The sequence below is a fragment of the Misgurnus anguillicaudatus genome, chromosome 12 (assembly GCF_027580225.2).
Source record: "Misgurnus anguillicaudatus chromosome 12, ASM2758022v2, whole genome shotgun sequence".
NCBI classification, from domain to species: domain Eukaryota; kingdom Metazoa; phylum Chordata; class Actinopteri; order Cypriniformes; family Cobitidae; genus Misgurnus; species Misgurnus anguillicaudatus.
Genome location: NC_073348.2, coordinates 38571587 through 38593159, shown reverse-complemented (window position 1 = coordinate 38593159; position 21573 = coordinate 38571587). Strand labels below are relative to the sequence as shown.

Below are 21573 nucleotides of genomic sequence, written 5' to 3'. Positions count from 1 at the left end.
GGCAGGGTGTTTTTATTTTTCTTTAAAACCAATTGAGTTATATGATATTTAAGGTCTTTATAATGGATAAGCGTTATTTGTTTAAAACTTCTGCTATTTTTTGATTATTCCAAACAATAAACATGATTGATAATAATATTCGATATGAATATGAAATTAAAGGGATATTTTACTCATCAATTAATCACTCATATTGTTACAAACCTGTATAAATGTCTTTGTTCTTTTAAACATGAAGGAAGATATTTCGAGGAATGTTTGTAAACCATTCATAAGCCCCATTCACTTCAATAGTATTTTTTTCCTATAATGGAAGTGAATGGGGCTCATGATCGGTTTGGTTACAAATATTCCTCAAAATATCTTTTTTTATGTTCATCAGAACAAAGACATTTATACAGGATTGTAACAACATGAGAGAGCGTAAATAATGACACAATTTTCATTTTTGGGTGAACTCTCCCTTTAAACCTCTTTGATGTTGAGATAGCACAACTTCATAAAACATTGTAATTCATTAGATCAAAACATTTTCGCATTAACGGATTTGTCTGTGTGCTAGTAACAATTTTTCACCAAATTTAGAAAGATCAAAGAAAACAACATAGCAATGTCATATCTGTTCGTGTCATCGGCTTCTTTTTAAAGTCTTTCCGGAGTGCTCGCGCTGCGCATGCGCACCAGTAAATCCTGCTTACCTCCATCATGGCGGCTAGGGGCCATGTGCAAGACCCTAACGACAGGAGACTGCGACCCATTTACGGTAAGAATTGCACCACACCACTGGAGCTACACTCGCACGGGGCCGGTTAGTACAATAGGGCAGACCGGCGGGATGTGAAGTTTATTAAAAACCCGCGGGAGCTCTGGAGATCTGTAGCGGCCTGTACTGCTGAAGCCGCGGTGTGGATTACGCTGCGGAGCCGGGTGACAGTGCGTCCTCATCCGGCTACACGTTTACGCCTCCATCGGTGAAATCGTTCATTCTAGCTCCGTTGTAAAATCTAGTTGTGCTTAATAGCTAAACATGCATGTCATTCACATATGATCTAACATGTCAACGACATGACATCTATATGAGAGAGTTAATGCATGCTTTTATTAATTTATGGTTCATATATTTGGTGTTATTACATATATGGAAGCTTTTATAGTTAATATACATTCTAAATGAGTTATTAATGGTAACACGTTTAAGAATATTATAGAGTCATGCAGATAAACCGGGTTATACTCTTTCTGGTTAGATCTTTATTGATCATGATTAATATGATAATGTACTTACACTTAAAATGTATTTCTTTGTTCATTTTATTCAAATGTGTCTAGGAAATGCATTTATTAGATTAAATGGATATGCATTGATAAACAGCAATGAATGAACAGCACTGAGTCATTTACTGACAATGGTGGTTGAACTCCTAAGTTACATGTATGAAATATTTATGCATGCATGCATTTAGTCAGTGTATAGTATTTGTATGTAATTACATGCATTTGTGCCCACATTGTTTTATTTTATTATTATGTGCTTAGAATTTAAACAAACACTTAATATTTACGTAATATTCAGTTCTAGTTGGACAATATACTGGTCCATCACCATACACTCTTAAATATATAGGTGCTGTTTGTCTTCTGAATGAAACTCGTTTCTGTTTTAGAAATCTTCTGTCTGGTCTGGTTAATTTTGGCGTCCAGCTGTCATGTGAAATGGTCCTGTGTGTACTTTTAGTAGAGACTCATGGGAGGGAGGAGGGAGGGTTACTGGGCTCGGAGTCGAAAACATTGAGAGAACGTTCTCACAGTCACAGATGAACATGTTTGCATGATGTAATGCTTCATTGTGTCGTTCTCTGCATGTGATTGGTCACCTGTACTAAATTATCTTGTTTTATAAAGAAATTTCATTATGTTTTAGTCTTTGCAGTCCTGAAAAGCCGGCTATGAATCGCCATGCAAAGGCTCTGAGGTTGTTTTTGTTTATGCAAATGTAAACTGCCACTTACAGACTTTCTCTTTTTTGTAGGGTTTTTACTCTTATCATTTTATCGGATGCATTTTGTACAGTCCTGTATTTAAAGTGACTATGCGTCATGAATTTTGTGCACCAGCTTGTACCATAGATATATATTGGGGATGTGAAACTCCCCGACTGAGGCCGATCTCGATGAATAGCCTCCAATACAATACATTAAAGATACGTGAAGCAGCTACCAAATGCGATACAATTCATCCCCATTATGATGCAGTGCGGTCCAATTTCGATTCAGTTCAACACAATGTCATTTTATATGGAGTATGATGTCATGAAAAAATATGATGCTGTGCAATTTAATATTGTACAGATAGTTTTCATACATTGGATTTGTAATAACTCTGTGGAGGATAGCCTACCTATGCTGTGTTATGCTCTATGTGACTTTCATAAGACGCCTCGGTTTCCGTAGTGTTGTGATACGTCAGCAAGTAATACGTCAGCAGCACGTAGCAATCTCAAAATATTGGTTGCTTTTTAAATAATAAAAGTATAGCATATCTATTAATGATTATACATAAATAAATCAGTTTTTACCAATGCAAAATATGGTAGAATTGATGCATTGCAATGTAAATGCCAGTCCTTCCAGAAAAACAAGTTTTTTTGTGATTGTTGCGGGCAAAAATTCTTGATCTTCTGGCACGTTTAAAAAAATGCGATGGAATATGCGGGATATTCATGCAATTTTTTTTATGCAAAGTTTTCAGCTTTTGCAGCTTTTCAATTATGTTCACGTCACTTCATAACGTTCCCATGGCTGCGCTTGGGTGAGGGAAATGCAACATTTTTCAACTTTCTGCTAAGATATGTGATTGTTGCTACGAAAATGCGGGAATTATGAAATCATGCAAGCTCCGCATATTTTGCGCACAAATCTGCAATTTATTCTACAAAAGTGCGGCATATTTGAAAAAATGCGGCCCCCGCATAAATATGCAGACTTGAGCTGATTATGCGTTAAATCATGCGATCGCATAATCGCGTTTTTCTGGAGGGACTGAAATGCTTATTTGTATCCGATGCACAGTTTTTAAACCAATGCATTGCGTTATTAACTTTTTATGTCGATGCACAGATCGAATCCAGGAATCTTCCTATCCCTATTACATATCTAAATAGTTGCTACATTCTGCAGTTTCAGACACGCAAGTGCTAAGTCCGGTCTGCATGTGCCTGTGTGTGCATGCTCGTATAACAGAAGCAGTGCTGCGATTGGTTCAGTGTCGAGTCTATGCAGCATCCATACATGATATCTATGACTCTACAAACTATTGATCCACTCGTTCAGCTGTGTTGATGTGATTGGTTACATGTTTGTAACCGAGGTGATTTTAAGCTGCAGCTTTGGTTTTAAATTATGCACATGGTTTTTCTTACAGCATATAGACATAAAAACAACAAAAACTTTATTTTTACCACCGAAGGCCTTTAAACATGTAGAACATACCACACCAAATATTACAACACAGACAAATGAATCATATTGTCTGTCACGCTTACCTGTTTTATATCCCTATCGTGTTTATATATAAATATATATGTATCTCTCTCAAGGGTTTTTCTCCTTCTAGGAGTTTTCCCACAGGGTTTTTCTCATAGGAGTTTTTTCATCCCATGGAGAGTCAGCCACCATTGGCTTAACTTAGCACTTTCCTGTATACGTTACATTATTGCTGCGCTCGCTTGTACGGTTTATTCTTAGCTGCTGTATTCTGCTTTTTATATTATCTATCGTTTTTTTTTTTGTGTTTTCCCCCACATCTATTCATGTAAAGCTGACAATTAACAATTGTGAAAAGCGCTGTATAAATAAAATTGAATTGAATACATAAACAGCAGATGAACATACAGGCCAGAGGTTCAGAATATTTCCTCAATTGTCCATTAAGCAGTTGATAAGTCTGATGGGAATGTTGGGTAAATTCATGATCTTGTCTTCTAGATTACCTGGACAATGGCAATAACAAGATGGCGATCCAGCAGGCTGACAAATTGCTCAAGAAGCACAAAGATCTTCATTGTGCGAAGGTGTGTATGATGTCACTTTACTCGCAGTGCCTCTCTCTGGTTCCAGTTTCTCTGTCAGACTCCACCAGCATAATTAATTTTGCAGTTATGTTGTGCTTCACATCATCTTGTTTTGTTTTTGAAAGAAACATCATAAATGTAACAATATATCAATTTGATATATTGATAAATAAGTCACATGATAACAATTGCATTAGTCATGCTGCGTGTGTCCCACTGCAGGTCCTGAAGGCCATCGGTCTCCAACGCACCGGCAGACAGGATGAAGCTTTCACGCTGGCCCAGGAGGTCGCCGTTCTCGAACCCACAGATGACAACTCTTTACAGGCGCTAACTATTCTCTACAGAGAGATGCATCGTCCCGAGTTCACTGTTTACATCTACTTAACAAGTGTTATATCATTTATCTGTCCTATCTGAAAGCATCTTTAATTTGAAATGTTTTGGGTATCTAAATAATCTGTCTTTCTGTCTGTAGCCGAGTTAGTTACCAAGCTATACGAAGCCGCCGTCCGGAAGGTTCCGACTAGTGAGGAATATCACTCCCATCTCTTCATGGCCTACGCTCGGGTCGGAGAATACAAGAAGATGCAACAGGTGACATTCATCTGTCAGTGAAATAACACAAGTCTGTTTTTTAGGTTAAATGGATATTTTTGGACTTAAACTTGTGTAAAAGTTTTGCTTTTTTTCACAGGCTGGAATGGCGCTGTACAAAATTGTTCCTAAAAATCCATATTACTTCTGGTCGGTTATGAGTTTAGTAATGCAGGTATGATCTGAGGTTTATAAAGATGGTTATAAAGGCCATGTGACATTTATTTATATTTATACCACGGGTCTGTTGAATGCTGTATTCTGATTGGCTGATAAATGTTCTGTGGGTATGCATTTCATTTCTGATAACCGCACACCTAACTTGTCAAATGTCTTAAAAATAGGCACCAGATCAATGTTTGTGGTAACCGTGGTATAAGAGGAATAATTGACTCCAGTCCTTTGAAATATTTGAAAATAATGCACACCCGCGGTGTAACGGCATTGCACCTTGGGTGTGCATTATTTTCTTATAATTCAATGGCCCGTCGTCAATTATTCCTTACATAATTTATGGCTATAAATATGAAATTATCCATGCAACTTTTTAATGTAATGATTCTTGATTTATAATTATTTTGTCAGCATGATTAAATGCTAATATAAAATGGCACATATTATGCAAAATCCACTTTTACAAGATGTTTGGACATAAATGTGTGTTGGCAGTGTGTGAACACAACCAGCCTTCAATGATAAAATCCACCCTCGTTTTAATCCCCATTTGAACAAAGGAGTCTCATTAGACATGCTGTTTTGATTCTCTTGTTAATGTGACATCACATTGATAAAGCCCCGCCCACAGCCACTGACTCTCTGGTTAATTTTACCCAAAAGCTTTTTTTAAATGTGTTTGTTAGCACATTGTAGCACTAATGTTACTATAAATACTATTGTTTCAGACTGCATTCACATAAATCGGATCTGTTTTTAACCAAAAGCACTCAATGTCTCTTTTGTTAAAGGAGTAAGGGGCTGCAGCTCATTTGCATTTAAAAGGCGCACACTCACGAAACTGTGCTTTTTGCTCCCACCCAAATAAAGGCATCTTGGACATGCTATATTAAATGATATGTGGTGTATTTTGAAATAAAACTTCACAGACACATTCTAGGCACACCTGAGACTTATATTACATCTTTTATAAATTGGCATAATATGTCCCCTTTAATGCCTGTAATGCCACAACTATATTGTTGTCACCTAATCCTTATGCAAAACTGCATCATCCTTTTATCCATCCTTTTTCAGGCCATTTCAGCCCAAGATGAAAAGCTTTCTCACACTATGTTCCTACCCCTGGCCGAGCGCATGGTGGAGAAGATGGTGAAAGAGGAGAAGATCGAGGCCGAAGCCGAGGTAAGATGATGTTAAATAAAGACCTCTGTGATTCTAGCCAAAGAAAGAATGTGGCCCATTTTCTTGCTTTGTTCCAGGTCCAGCTTTACTTTATGATCCTGGAGCGTTTGGGGAAGTATGTGGAAGCGCTGGAGGTTGTACGGGGACCGCTCGGAGGTCAGATAAATAATAAAATGTGTTCTGCAAATCAAAACAAATAAATTTAAAAGCGTTTTCAAATGCTACAAGAAATCAAAGGGGACTCATGGAAGATTTAACATTATTCAAAAGGCTGTGTGGTCAAGGATATATATTAACAAGTGATATCCAATCAGATTATATCCTGCGAAAGTCACAAGTGCCTTAAATGTTGAATTCAGGCAGCGTGATTGGATGTTTACTCTCGTGTCTTTTTAATTCTCTTCTTCAGAGAAGTTGACCAGTGAACTTCAGAGCCGTGAGAACAAATGCATGATGCTGTATCGCCGTCTAGAGCGCTGGTCCGAGTGCAACGCACTCTCATGCAAACTGCTCTTAAAAAAGTGAGTCCTGCTGATCTATACAATGTTTTATTAAGATTTAACCCCTTAAAGGTGATGTAAACTTTTAAAGTAATATAACACGGGCATTTTTTGGTCTAGAATCATAATCTTGGTCTTGTTTTAAAGACACTGAAGTGTCTGGAGGGGAAATATAAAAAATGGTTATAGCAGTTTACATTTATTGTAATAAAAAATAATGCAATGAAGTATATATTTTATACATAAAATTATCACAAAAAATGAGGTTTGTGTAACACTATTAGTGGTTTTACCAACAACGGCCACTAGGTGTCAAAGTTTTGCTTCATACTCTTGTCGAGTATTAATAAATTACTGTCAGTACATTATTATTACTGCTGAAAGGCTTTTAAATAAGAAAACTACATTCTAAGACTTTCCACCTATATATAGTGTGTTGTAATAGATTAAAATTTACATGTTTTTATTCTCTTGTTAATGTGACATCACATTGATAAAGCCTCGCCCACAGCCACTGATTCACTAGTTAATTTTACCCAAAAGTTTTTTTTAAATATGTTTATTAGCACGTTGTAGCACTAAAGATACTATTGTCTCAGATTAGCTGCGTTTCTAATCTTGGTCTTGTTTTAAAGACACTGAAGTGTCTGGAGAGGAAAATATGAAAAAAATGGTTATAGCAGTTTACATTTATTGTAATAAATAAAAATAATGCAATGAAGTATATATTTTATACATAAAATTATCACAAAAAAAGGATGTTTGTGTAATGCTGCGTTTACACCAACCGCGTTTCAGGAGTCAAAATCACGTCTACCGCACCTAGTTTGCCGCTTGAATAGTTTGAATGCATTTGCGCGTGTAGAGCGAAGTAGACGCGCGGAAAAAGCAAGCATTTGACGCGCGTCAGAGGCAAACTCCACTTCTTGTGGGAGGGGCAAGTGCTATGCAGTTGTCTGTTTGGAAGATGACTGATGTTGATTCAAATTTTTCAATTCGTGCGTCAGCCGGCAATTCGCGTCAAACCCAAAATGCACAAAAAGCACCATTCTACCAATTAGACGCGCGAATAGGGCAGAAACGCGTCTTCCGCAACAAACGCATCATCCGCGCCGCGATACCTCCAGACGCGCGTCAACCGCGGTTTGTGTAAACGCAGCATAACACTATTCGTGGTTTTACCAACAATGGCCACTAGGTGTCAAAGTTTTGCTGCATACTCTTGTCACGTATTAATAAATTACTGTCATTACGTTGTTATTACTGCTGAAATGTTTTGAAATAAGAAAACTGCATTCTTAGACTTTCCACCTATATATAGTTTGTTGTGATGGATTAAAATTTACATGCAAAATATTGAAGTAAACTCAGGTGTCCCGTTCCAGCGCCAGTTTAGGGGTTAGAAAGGTAACCTGATCCTAAAACTAGGAAAACATTTGTAATAAAGTAAGCTAAAGTGTTTATCATTCATCTCTTTTTCACAGCCCTGATGATTGGCAGTCCTACTTGGCGTATTTTGACTCTTTGTTCCACCTGTTGGATAAGAGCTGGACGCCTCCATCAGAAGGACCTCAGTACGTACAAATATAAAGAGTAAAAATACATATACCTGATCACTGTTCAGTTCATGATGTGTTTCTCTGTTCTGTTCAGGTCAACAGAGGGCGACGTTCACTCCTCTGTGGCCCAGGCCATTAGCTTCATAGAGGAGAGACTGAATACGGAGGAGGCGAAGGAGTCCAAACATCTCAGAGGTCCTTACCTGGCCCGTCTGGAGCTTATCGGACGCCTCCGAGAGCGGAGCTGTCCTGAAGCACAGCAGCTGGGTACGACAGATCTGTCAATCACATGATGCTTGGATGTTTGCTGAATGTTTTTGACATGTCGAACCGTCATTATGCAGGTGATCCGCTGGAGCTCATGTTTCAGTTCTTTGTGAAGTTTGGAGATAAGCCATGCTGCATCACGGACCTGAAGATCTTTCTGAACCTTCTAGCGTCTGACCAACATGTGCAGGTAAGAACTTTAGTAAGAACTAAAATAAAGAGTCTATTTTATACAGTTCTTTCTTGTTAAGGATTTGATCAATAAGGATATTGGTTTTAACATTCCCAATATTTGTTTTCTCCGAAATTATACTGCAGTGTCAGTGTTTGTGTGTTTACATCATAAATGGATTATGGCTACAACAGCTAATCAATAAAAATCAATAATGAAATTAGTTTATTATCGATTAGTTGGTCTGTGACGTAACATTCTCCCGCACCACCATCGGACAGTGCGGACACGCTTCTGCTTCATTCAGCACAAACTGTGCACTTATTAATATAGTCAGGCAATTTTTCTTTATACAACGCCACCTGCACAGGACTACCAGCTTGTTAAAAAGCAATACAGCGTTGCCCGGATCGCAGCGTTGCCAGGTCCTCTTCCTTTGGGCTTCTTTTACACTGTTTCAGCAGGTTGATGTTTTTCTGCGGGTTAGAGATTGAAGGATTTGGATCATTAGGTGGTATTTGGGCTGTGAATAGTCATTGTGATGCTTTCGGACTAATTTTGAATGGCTATTTGTTTGGTTTTGTTATGAGGATCTGGCAACCTTGAAAGAACAATTACGGAAGCAAAAGCGCAAACAAATGCTGGTTATTTAAGATTTAATATCATCCTTTAATATAAATGAGTTTGTATTTGTTTAATTGTTGTTGGGTTTTCATAAAAATAGTATTGAACTAAGCATCTGTTTTAAAGTTAGGGGAAAATTCAGCTTTTTTTCTGTAACAATGCATGTATATCACTTTCATATCATATGGATTATTTATTTTGTTAATAACAAATAATCTTAATACTCATTAAGGTCTATAGTTGAAGATTACAATGAGTTTATTAATCTGTGACGAAATATATTCACCAACACATCCCTAAAGACTCAATTTGTTTTGTTTTGACATTTAAAGTTGTTTTACTATTTAAAAGCAGCACAAACTTTTTTTATTTAAAGCTTAAAATATTAAAATACAAATTATATTGTAAAACTCTGTAGTAGTGTGTGGCTTTTGCACTTTTAAAAGTAAACTTTTACACGCGAATACCATAATTTAGTGCTTTATTTACCTATAATAAGTGAAAAATCGAATAAAGTAATATTTATGTTTTTATCCGATTAGTCGATTAATCTGAAAAATATCGAATCGATTATGAAATAATCATTAGTTGCAGTCCAAAAATGGATAGTTTTGGTTCTGGTTGGTCAATGCAGTGTTTGATCTAAGCAAACAAATCACATATTTATAATATATATTGAAAATATCATTATATATTTAGCTATGATATGAAACACATGTTCACCATATTTCTACTCAGCACCCATAGAGGTCACTGTTAACCTTAGTTTATATGCCAGTAGATGGATGTTGCTTCATGAATTTGCTTTATTTAGTTTCATGCAAAGCCATGTCTTTATGTAGTAATAGTTGCAGAAAGCACTAAGCTGTATTGTTAACAGTTTCAGTGTGCCACTGTTGCCATGGCTCTGTTAATATATAATAAATCCCATAATGCATTGTGTTCAAGCATAAACCAAACACACTGTTATTTATCAGTTTATTAACAGACTGATGGAGGCCGTGCCGCTGAGCGCTGTCGGAGAGGACGGTGTGGCCGTACCGGCGGACACTCGGGCACTGCAGAGACACCTGTGTGTTACCCAGCTCAGTCGCTGTCTGGGTTTACAGCATACGCCCGACACGCAGGGTAAACTGGGCATCATCAAAGAGCTGAAAGCACATTACCATCACGGTTTACAGTTCGGTAAGCAGACGACTAGACAGGTTAGGATTTAAATTTCCAAATTCTTATTTCAAACTGTTGGCTGTTTCCTGAGTTAAACTGCTCGACGCTAAATAAATCATATAGATACGGTCAGTTTGAAGTAATATTGATGCTTTTTGGTCAGACACCACCATCAGGTATTATGACAGATTCACCACTAAAAAAATAAAATGGTAGCAATGCATATGAACTAGGGCTGTCAAAAGATTAATCGTGATTATTTGCATACAAAATAAACGTTTTTTTTCATAATATATGTGTGTGCAGTCTGTGCACTGTGTAATTATTTCATGTACTGCTGCCTCACGATTAGTCGCGACTAATCAATTGCAGAATAAAAGTTTTACATGGGGGTGTACTGTGTGTATAATAATTATGTATAAATACACACACTCACACACAAACAAACATGCATGTATATAATTAAGAAACATTTGCATGTGTATATACATGTTTATATTTACATAAAATTTATATAATATATAAATATTAATTATATTTTAATTATACATGTATGTGTGTGTATTTATATATACATAATTATTACACACTGTACACCCACATATATTATGTAAAAAAACTTTTATTTTGCAGACGATTAGTTGCGACTAATCGTGAGGCAGCACTAATTTCATATATTTAAAATACATGTGTGAATATATTTTAGATTTATTTAGATTTTGATATATTTTATAAAAAATATACATTAATAAAAATGTCTTCTATCTATACATGTATGTGTGTATTTATATTTACTTAATAATTAGACGCAATACACACACAAATATGATATGCAAGCACAAACTGTTTTTTGTATGCGATTAATCGCGATTAATCTTTTGACAGCCGTAATATGAACACTGATGCATTCTTGTCCATCGAGTTGCTTTATGAATATACTCCTGTAAGTATTGATTTGAGTTTAAATTGAAAAGCAGTGTTTTTCCCTGTTTGTTTGCAGGGACTTCCTGTTTAAAAACAGAGCTCCAGTTTTCTGATATGTACTGCCTCATGGCAGCTCATCTGTACATAGACCTGTGGATGGAGACGGGTAAGCGTTCGCCTCGGCACTTTCTCTTGTTTTTGGTTGATGTTACTGGTGTTGAGTTGGTTATGGTGTGATTATTTGCAGGTGATCAGAAGATGTTGTGGCAGAGTCTTGGTCTGTTAGAAGAAGGTCTCTCGCACAGCCCCGCCAACGCTCAATTTAAACTGCTGCTTTTACTCCTGTACTGTCGTCTGGGGGCTTTCGAGCCAGTGGTGGATCTTTATTCCAGCCTGGACGCCAAACACGTCCAGCACGACACTATAGGGTACTGAAAATCTGGTCTCTATCCCGTGCTGAAACACATTCCAAATATTATGTATTTCTTGTCCTAGTCCTCATATTGAGAGAATCATGGTAGATATTTTCCTATTAGGTCCATGTATCAGACTTAGAGGAAGGCACCACAGTTTTTCAATGTTTGCTATGTTCTTACCTCAACTTGGACAAATTAATGCATACTTATCTTTTTTCAATGCGTGCACTTGATCTTTGTGCGGCGTGTCGTGAATGTGTTGGCATTTGGCCTGGCCCCATTCGTTCCTTGGGATCCAAACAGGGATGAACTTAGAAGCCACCAAACACTTCCATGTTTTTTCTATTTGAAGTTTCATAAGTATGGTGGCACAACCAGAGGTCGAAGTGCATAGGGAATACATGGAAGTGTTTGGTGTCTTCTAAATTTATCCCTGTTTGGATCCTAAGAAATGAATGGTGCTAGGCTAAATGCTAACACATTCACGACACGCTGTACAAAGATTAAGTGTACGCATTGAAAAATGATAGGTATGTATTATTCTTCTAAGTTGAGGTAAGAACATAGTAAAATATTGAAAAACGGTTGTGTTTTCCTTGAAGACGAGTTTATTATGACCTTGTCAACTAATAGTTTATGCCTCTAATATTTACTGTGGACTGTATAGTTTCACAATTACATACTTTGTAAAGTTTAAATGCGTTGTGAATGCTGTTTCATAGCAGGATGTAACGCTGTTGTTCTTGTTTTGTTTGGTACAGGTATTTATTAACCCGTTATGCAGAGGCTTTGGGCCAGTTCGCAGCTGCCTCCCAGTCCTGTAACTTCTCCCTCAGGTTTTTCCACTCCAACCAGAAAGATGTACGTTGAATTTATGTTCACAAATTCGTAAAAATGTCTTAACACCACAAAGCCAGTCATAAGTCGCACAGGTATATTTGTAGCAATAGCCAATGATACATTGTATGGGTCAATATTATCAGGGGGTATGCTTAAAAAAATTAGGGGTCCACGATTCTTGATAAAATGTGAATTTTCTCCATGGGAAATGATTCTCATTTGGGGGGTTTTTCAACAAAAACATTTGCACTTAAGTAAAAAATGTGCTACGACTTTTAGTTAAAATGAAATGCCTTTCTGATGGGGATACAGAGGTATTTCTTGGCCTTTTTTCTGAACAAATATTGTTGCATCGTCCCGCTCACCAGTGCCACCAGGATTTTTCGCAATATTGCTTATTTTTTTCTCTTGTGTGTGATAATTGCCGCTCCAATTCTACCAAGTAAACAGACTATGTGGGTTGTGGCTATAAGGGATACAGCTACGGCTAAATATCTTACCGGATGAGGCGAGCGCTATTTTCATCCTAATCCTACCCCTAAACCCAACATTTCAGGGTCCAACACAATATTTAGGCAGTAGCTGTATCCAATCTAGCCAGAACCGCTTTATTATCTTAATTCTAATCCTAAACCCAATATCTTGTGAGATTTGGCTGTAGCTGTATCCCCTCTAGACAAATTCTGTTTAGGTCTGCCGCCTTGTTACACGCCGCAATTGAGGAAGAGAGGGGAGAGAAATGATCGGGTCTAAATAGTGAATGAGTAGGGATTGGTTTTACACTGTGTTAGTGTGACCAAGTTTGACTGATATAGCATCATGGATTGTTGTAAAATAAATACATGAACACGTGAATGCAGCATCTGAATACAGGGAAATACTGTACATGCAAGTGAACCCCCCTCATTTAGAAAGAAGATCGTATTTTTGTATGAATCGTAGGGCTGTCACAATGATTAAATAATCGTCTCATTGCGATTGTTTGACCTCATCACGATGATTTCAGATCACCGCAATGATTGCACATATCTCTAAAAAACACAAGGGGTAGCTGCAGTGCCTGTATAAACGGGACAGTATCAGATTACTTTTAAATATGTGTTATGTGTATTCATATGTACTGCCAGGTAAACCTTGCAAAAGATTTAATTTAAATAATTACAACAATGTGTGAAAATTATTTCATAAACAAAAAAAGTATGAGAATTAAATGTCGAAGCAATACAACAGGCAATTAATCATCATAACGTCGCAATTTATTAGGCAATAAATCGTAAGCCAAATTTAATAATCATGACATCCCTAACAAATCAAGATCAGGATCCTTTTTAGGGATCGACCGATATGGATTTTTCAGTGCCGATACCGATTTTTGTTTCATCTGCCTTAAGCCCGGAATACACTGCACGATTTTTGTCCTCCTATAAGATCATTACTTTATCACACTGTGCGACATGTATCGTTTAAACTCTGGTACGAGAGGCATGTAGACTGTACGATGATGACACGGAAGCTTCGGCGGCAGCGTCACATGTTGCGCAACGTCACCAGCATGCGCTCGTGGTAAACAAATACTGGCGCGCAGGTCGTAGCAGCAAACACACTGTGCGGTGATCATGCCGAATTTCTGACACTGTCAGAAAACTATCGTAGGCTATCTTTGGACGCAAGACCGGTGAAAACGGCCGTCTTTGAACCTCTCTCATTATATGACATAGGACCACTGATGAAGAGCCAGGATCACAAAAATCGCGACGATTGTTTCACGGTGGCAATCTTTCGTCTGTGACAGCCAATAATCGTACAGTGTATCCCGGGCTTTAGCCGATGACCGATACAGGCTGCCGATTTTCTTGAGCCAATATTTCGAGCCGATACTGCTTTTGCTCACTCAATTTAAATCATAAAAATGACACTATGATGGCAAATGTTACAAGTCTCAATTTAAAAAAGTAACATTTATTTAACTTAAAAAAAAAAAACTATATTTAACAAAAAGTAAAAACAGGTGAGGGTGCTATGGAACTATGAACTGCACTCTCCACAATGACGAAGAACTATCAGCATTTTCCATTTGTCCATTTTAAGGCAAAACACAGGGCACTGATGTTCTAAGAGATGTTCTAAGTTTGGACAGTTCTTACATTTATTTTAGTCTAGGACTAGTCTAATCCCTGTCCAGGAAACCGCCCCATAGAGACGAGAAATAAAAACCTGCTTTGTCCAGCTGTGATCAGCTGTTAGGCCAAGCTTTCAATGTTGTCATGGAAAGGTTATAGTCACATGACCTGCAATCGCTTGCAGCTTTCAGCGCTCTGGCTGTTGGAAAATATCGGCGAACACAGCAGCCACGTATCGGTCGATACACGTAAAACTCGCAAATATCGACCCGATATCGGTCTATCACTAATCCTTTTTCGATTAATCGTGCAGCCCTACTAAAAATCATTAGGATATAAAGTAAAGATCATGAATGATCCATTAAGATATCCTACCGTAAATATATATAAAAAAATTTCATCATTAGTAATATGTGGGGTTTTTTGCACCTTCAGATTCCACATTTTTTTTTATAGTTGTATCTTGGCCAAATATTGTCCTATCCTGACAAGCCATACAGCAATGGAAAAAGCTTATTTATCATGTATTTATGATGTATAAATCTCAATTAAATTTTTTTACCCTTATAACTAGTTTTGTGGTCCAGTGGTGCCATGCAATTAAGCTCGAAAATGATTAATGTAAAGCCACAATAAATAGTAGTCTTTTAAACTTTAATGTACTTTAATCTATATTGTATGTGATCATAATGTATTAATAGAGGGCTCTGTCAAGTTGTATGGACTGCTTATATGGTACTTTTTATTATTTATGACATAATTTATTTTTGGGGGGCTTGACAAAATTCATTCACTACATTCATTATTCACTTTCGTTGTTTCATTACAGTATTTTTTTAAGTCTAAACTCCATCTTGTTCTTTCAGACCTCAGAATACATTATTCAAGCATATAAATACGGTGCTTTTGAGAAAATCCCAGAGTTCATTGCCTTCAGGAACCGACTCAATCATTCGCTGCACTTCGCCCAGGTGCGCACAGAGAGAATGCTGCTGGACCTCTTTCTGGACGCTGACATGTTAGTCTTACACCTGACATCTGTACTGTTTACCTTTTTTTTAAACACGGGTGGAGTTTGTTAGGTTGATATTTCTATCTTTTATACAGTTCATCACCATTAGAGGAGAGCGTCAAGTCAATGTCGCTTTGTCCGGAAGAGGACGACATCTCGTGGGACAACTTAAGGGACAACCGTGACCTGACGGTTTTCGTCGGCTGGAACCCAAGGGACCGGTACTGCGTGACGATAATCCAAAAATTCTGACCTATACATTTTAGTTATACCTTGTGACCGGTTGTGATGTACTGTTATTATGGCTTACAGGGATTTGAATGACGATCACAGACAGCGTTCTCTAGAGGAAGAAACCCTGTGGCTGAGATTACGGTCACTTACTCTACGTCTGATTGGTTGCGTGGCGACGCTGAATCACCCGCCAGCCTCCCGTAACTCGGAAAAGACCACCGAAAACGGCGTGGGGTCCAAACCGTCATCTTTGCAGACGCTGCTGTCTCAGCTGGAGAACACGATAAACCAAGCCGCCCAGTTCACAGAGAAACATGCGCAGGTCAGACATCGCTCTGAGATTTGAGTTTATTTCTGTTTGAGATGTGTGAGTTTGATGATTGATGTGATCCACAGCATCAGTACCCGTTTCTGGGTCCCGTACAGTCTCGCTTGGTTCGGGTTTTGGCCAGCGGCTGCTGTCAGTGTCTGCTGACGTCTCTACAGCTTCCTCTTCACCTGCAAGAGCTGGAGATGGCCGGACTGGGTTTGTTACTACACATTGTATATTTGTTAATATAATAACTAATATTAATATAGATAATGTCCCTTGCCTCCTTTGGATCATTTAGGAATTTATGTTTATATGTTTTTTTGACTAATGTTGAATTGTCTTCTGTACTTTCAGATGATTCAGCAGAGCTTCAAACGCAAATATCAAATGTCTTTAAGTCTTTAGCTGTACAACTTCAAGGTACATCACAGATTTATTCTTTACTGCTATAAAATTATGCTACATTGGACAAAAATCTGTTTTTTAGTTGATATTGTTAGTAGTGCAAGTACTTTCTCGCTGTGTGTCGCCCAACTCTTTCAATGAGGTCACTGGACACGCCCACTTCCTGTCACTAATGGCGCTCATTTTGCCGGAATTTGGCAAGCTTCCATTGAAATAAATGAGATCATGTCGCTCAACAGCTACTGTTACTGTGTGTTCACACCAGACACGAGTTCAACGGTTTGCGTGAGTAGATTAGATACAAAGTCAATGCAAAGACTCGTTCAGACGCGTGTCCTTGCGTGCTGCAAAGTGAATTACGTGATATGGGTGGCGCGTTAGTCGCGAAAACACATGCTATTTGCCTCAAACGCATCTTCGCCCAAGTTGAAAATGTTCAACGTGAGCGAAAAATTAGCATGAGACGAAGTTGAATCCCGCAAGTAATCTAGAGCTAGTAACGCGATGCCCCGCGTTTGGTGTGCCCGTAGCACAGTGCTTCTCAAATAGTGGGGCGGGACCCCCAGGGGGGGCTCGAAGCGACACCAGGGGGGGCGCGCGAGACCCCGGGGAAAATACTTTTACAGGAAAGGATTTTTTTTGCACCGTCACTTAAAGACATTACACCCCAAACACGCTGATAAGCCGCTTGCGTTTTTATTATTATTTATTGATTATATTTAATTTAATTTTTCAGTATTAAATGGTCAAAAAATACTGTAAATAAGGATTGATTTTTTATTTCAGGCAAATTGATGCATTTTAAGTCTTTTCTGTTTTAGACTAAAAAACAATGTTAATAAAGTTATTCTTTGTTGTTAGTTGATTGATATTTCTTTTTTTGTGTTTTCTTTAATGTTAATAAGGATACAATGTTTTGCAGATGTGTAATTTTATAGACAAATTATACTATTTACAGGCGCGGCGGAGAGTTGGGGGGGGCGCGAAATGTTTACTTCTTCCTAGGGGGGGCGTGACAGAAAATAATTGAGAAGCACTGCCATAGCATAAGTCTGGTGGTCTGAAACGGTCTTACTGTTTCTCATTGTTGTGTTTTAGGGTCTTGAATTTGCTTTTTACCGAAAATCGAAAATTTCATCTTTTTTTCCTGTTTCTTACCAGACTTGTTGGAAAAGTGTAAAGGTGACCTGTTTGAAGTCCAGGATGGTCAAAGCAACACGCAAGCTTCTTTACTGGAGAACTTGGTCTACTTTGTTGAAGTGAGAATCTCCTCATCGCTAAACTTCACAGTCGTCTTGAAAAACTGAAATCAACTTCTCTTCCATTTGTTTCCTTTAGATTGTTTGTATCGTCCAGTGGGTGTGTAATTACTGTGGAAGTGTCCTCCGACCCTTAAAGTCCAGCTTACAGAAGAAGAAGAAAAAGAAGAAAGAGACCATCGCTGTAACGGTAACACCACTTTGATTTACTTTGCAGTGGCCTTTATATTATTGGGAATTTCCTAAAATTTGTTGTTCCTCTCTGATGTAAAACCAACAACACTTCAGCATGTAGCAAAGTCTTTCAACTGAGTTGAGGTGTCAGATCCACAGTGCATCTGTTTTGTAAATACTTAAAGTACTTAAAAGGGTTTATTTTTAAAGTCCCCCATTGGGGAAAAACAGGTTTTTGTTGTTTATGTGGCGTGTTCCCGGACAGGGATTAGACTAGTCCTAGACTAAAATAAATGTAAGAGCTGTCCAAACTGAAAACAATTTGCACTGACATACTTTAAAATACATCAGTGCCCTTTGCCTCAAAATGCACACAAATAATCTTTTTAGTGAGGCATGTTTGTTATATTTTCGAATTAAACTAAGGCCTAGTCCTGGCTTGAGCTAATCCCTGTCCGGGAAACCACCCCTATATAATTATGTGCTGTTACAGGATTCCCATGGGTCATGGAATTTCTGGAATATCATGGAATTATAAAAAAATCCAGATATTTAAAGTCCGGGAATTTTATATTATGGAATGTCATGGATTTTTGTTTGTTGCTTTAATTTTTTTTTCCATTTTATCAAAATGTAATCCGCTTGTTAAATTGTGACGTAAGGAATACCATTTCCGGGTCCAAGCCTCCGCTGACTACAACTAAACAACTGTTTATTGGCAGTGTTTATTCATTTCACGCATTTAAGCTACATTTTTATAAACTCACGGCGTACACTACATTATCCAATTTCATGGCATCCCAAAAATAGGTCTTGGAAATTCAGCTTTTTGGTCAGGGAATTTGACATTTGACTTAAAGTGAGAACCCGGGGTTTAAATTTGGTGTTAGATTAACATGCAGGACACTTTGCTTAACTCTTTCCCCGCCAGAAATCGCTTCCCTGTCAATGACGGGTTTTTCTGGCAATCCGTTTTTATGCTATTATCCACCAGGTGGCGCTCTTACCCAGCTTATAAAACCCAGAAGTATTCCATTAGACCAAACAGTAAAAACTCTGTGTATGTTTTGATCATCGCTCTGAATCTGATCTCTAACAAAAGTCCTTCACAAAAATGCAATTATCTCAAAAATCAAAAATGTTTATTTTTAAAGAAATTACCCATATTTCTGATAAAAAGAGAACAAATGAGGGTGTACTTTTTTATTTGAAAGCAGAGGGTCTTTTCTTTCATTTGATATATTGTATGTTTATATATTTAAAGAAGAACATTTTCTGGAAGGCACTTTTGTGGAAATCATAATTTAATAATACAATGTATTTAATAGTTAGTTTCCTTGCATTTTTATACATATAATGTCATGGGGGCCGAAATAGCACCGATTTGGGGGAATGGTCCTTATGTATCATGGTCAGAGCTTTGCGATTGGGACTAATTTGCATATTCATAGATCTGCATATACTAAATGAGGCAAGGGAGTTACATTTAAGCTGTTTTAAAGCATGAAGCATGAAGAAAAAAACTTTTATTTATGCTATTATGATATTCAAACATGAGTTTTAACTTTACAGGGAGACAATGCACAACAAATGTTTATTTAGTTTTACCAGTTTTCTGTTTGTCCCTCATTTACTGTTTTTATATTTGTGTCATATCGGGCTCATATCCGCCACATTGCTTTCTTAATATCGGTATTAATTTACCACTATTTACTGTACTCTGAAGTTGAAAAAATGTTTAATGTTAATATTTATGTCAAGATGTGATTTTTTTTTTCTTCCACACAGCCACCGGTGCTCACGGCCTTCCAGGAGTTCAACGGCGGTCTGCAGGGTCTCCTCAGTCAGGCCCTGGATCACATTAAGAACCAGGAGAGCAGTTTGACCGCACTAAAGCTGGGATCTCTCAATTTGGATGGACAAACCCAGACTGAAGTGAGTCGCATCACATGAATGAGCTTGCTTCAGTTTTGGTTTGTCCAGCAGTCAATCTTATTTTCTCTCCTTGTCCAGGCGGAGGGGACGTTTACGAAGACGGCGATGGATAAGGTGCAGAGCAGTTACCTGCGTTCACTGCAGGAGATCGGAGAACTCTTGAAAAAGAGATCAGACTCATTAAAATCCCTTAAAATCTGACGGTTCCATTAACACGCCATCTAATCCGGTTCCTGACCTGCACGGCACCACGCGGCTGCGACCTCCATCACCGATGCAACGTCCTGTCTCTCTACGAACATGAAGTCTGTGAAGTCTCTCTCTGTTTTTGTCCTTTTCTTCATCCGCTATTTATCCATCTCAGATAGAGGCACACTGTAAAATCATCCACGGCTTCTGCACAAACATCTATGGTGCTCCACGCAGCACTTTTAAGTGGAAATAAACTAGCAAAACTACATAGACGAAAAGCAATTTTAGAATTACTGCTATAAATTATTGTACATAGTGTGAAGATAATATCAGCAAGAACGAATTAAATTGAAGTGCTTTGTCAGTGTCTTTTACCTTGTTGTCTAACTATTACCGGACAGCCCAAATTCTGAGCGTATCGTAGCCGACTCGATCGTGTGTGGTAGCCGTTCACGATGCACTGCCGCTGTTCTCGCACAACTACCTGAGAGCAACACGAAAATATTGTGCGAATTTTTTTAGTTTAATGCACAATTGGATAACACAGTCAGTTGGGTAGGAACAGGTCTTAGTTTTGGTTCATTTGTTTGTCAACTCGCTTGTTCCCAATCAACGACGACGTTAAGTGCTTATATTACAATGTTTGTATATTACAAATGACTGTACTTGAGCCACAAGCAATCGAGCAATGTAGCTTTTCTTACGGTGTGTATCATTACTTTTTGGAAACAAAACCATCGTCTTAGCATAACGTTAACCGCTACGTAAAAAACGCCATTGTCTGTAGAACATGATTGGGAAAGTTCAGGTATAGTTATTAAAATTAGATTTGACCCAACAAAGAGTCACGTTTGAAATGTATTTAATGCTTCTAGTGACGTGTTGTCATTGGTCGGCTGAGTTGTTAGCGTTTGGACTGGGAAAATTGTCAAATTGCACTGATGTCCCTGAAAAGTTAGGTTTTATTATTATTGACGAATACCAAAAACATAAGATTTAGCATCGCAAGAGGCATGATAGAGAAGTTTTTATAAGGTTGATGTCTAAGAAGAAGTGCAACTGTTTACAACGTTTTCGAACGCCATTATGAATCATGTTTATAAAGTGACAGCGCGTTATATGATTTTTGGGGGGTGTAATGCTTTTCTTTGTTAAGCTTTTATATTTTAATTTAAGAAAGGGATTGAGAGGCATTCTGGCCTCCAGTATGTCAACATTTCAGGACTGAAGGGCTCATTTTACGTCGTCGCTGTTACAAACTATGAGGACGCCAACATTTCTGGACTGAGATGTCGAGGTGATTGGAAATGTGTCAGCTGTTAATTTCATTTGTTAGGAAAATCGGAAAAAACACTGGAATGTGAAAAAGGTTTTTTTTTTAAATAAAATGTAAATGTTCAACATGTGGTGTTTGCATTATTAAATAAATCTATCC

General features: G+C 37.8%; 1 protein-coding gene across 1 annotated transcript; it reads left to right on the top strand.

Annotated features, from left to right (window-relative positions):
- The first annotated feature begins 610 nt into the window (after positions 1 to 610).
- naa25 (N-alpha-acetyltransferase 25, NatB auxiliary subunit) lies at positions 611 to 21539 on the top strand. Its single transcript, XM_073874581.1, has 24 exons — positions 611 to 763; positions 3984 to 4069; positions 4292 to 4437; positions 4555 to 4666; positions 4767 to 4841; positions 5918 to 6025; positions 6103 to 6181; positions 6435 to 6546; positions 8010 to 8099; positions 8179 to 8351; positions 8429 to 8541; positions 10125 to 10332; positions 11315 to 11404; positions 11486 to 11666; positions 12416 to 12515; positions 15481 to 15632; positions 15722 to 15847; positions 15939 to 16182; positions 16257 to 16386; positions 16528 to 16593; positions 17740 to 17837; positions 17917 to 18027; positions 19800 to 19946; positions 20025 to 21539. Exons 1-24 carry the CDS (start codon positions 706 to 708, stop codon positions 20145 to 20147), a joined length of 2928 nt encoding a protein of 975 aa, XP_073730682.1. The 5' UTR covers positions 611 to 705; the 3' UTR covers positions 20148 to 21539.
- The last annotated feature ends 34 nt before the right edge of the window (positions 21540 to 21573 follow it).

Excerpts from the sequence above, each read along its gene's own strand:
- naa25 (XM_073874581.1), top strand. The coding sequence starts at position 706 with ATGGCGGCTAGGGGCCATGTGCAAGACCCTAACGACAGGAGACTGCGA. Across the intron at positions 11,405-11,485 it reads AGACCTGTGGATGGAGACGG|GTGATCAGAAGATGTTGTGG; the intron begins GTAAGCGTTCGC and ends GATTATTTGCAG. Across the intron at positions 15,848-15,938 it reads GGCTGGAACCCAAGGGACCG|GGATTTGAATGACGATCACA; the intron begins GTACTGCGTGAC and ends TATGGCTTACAG.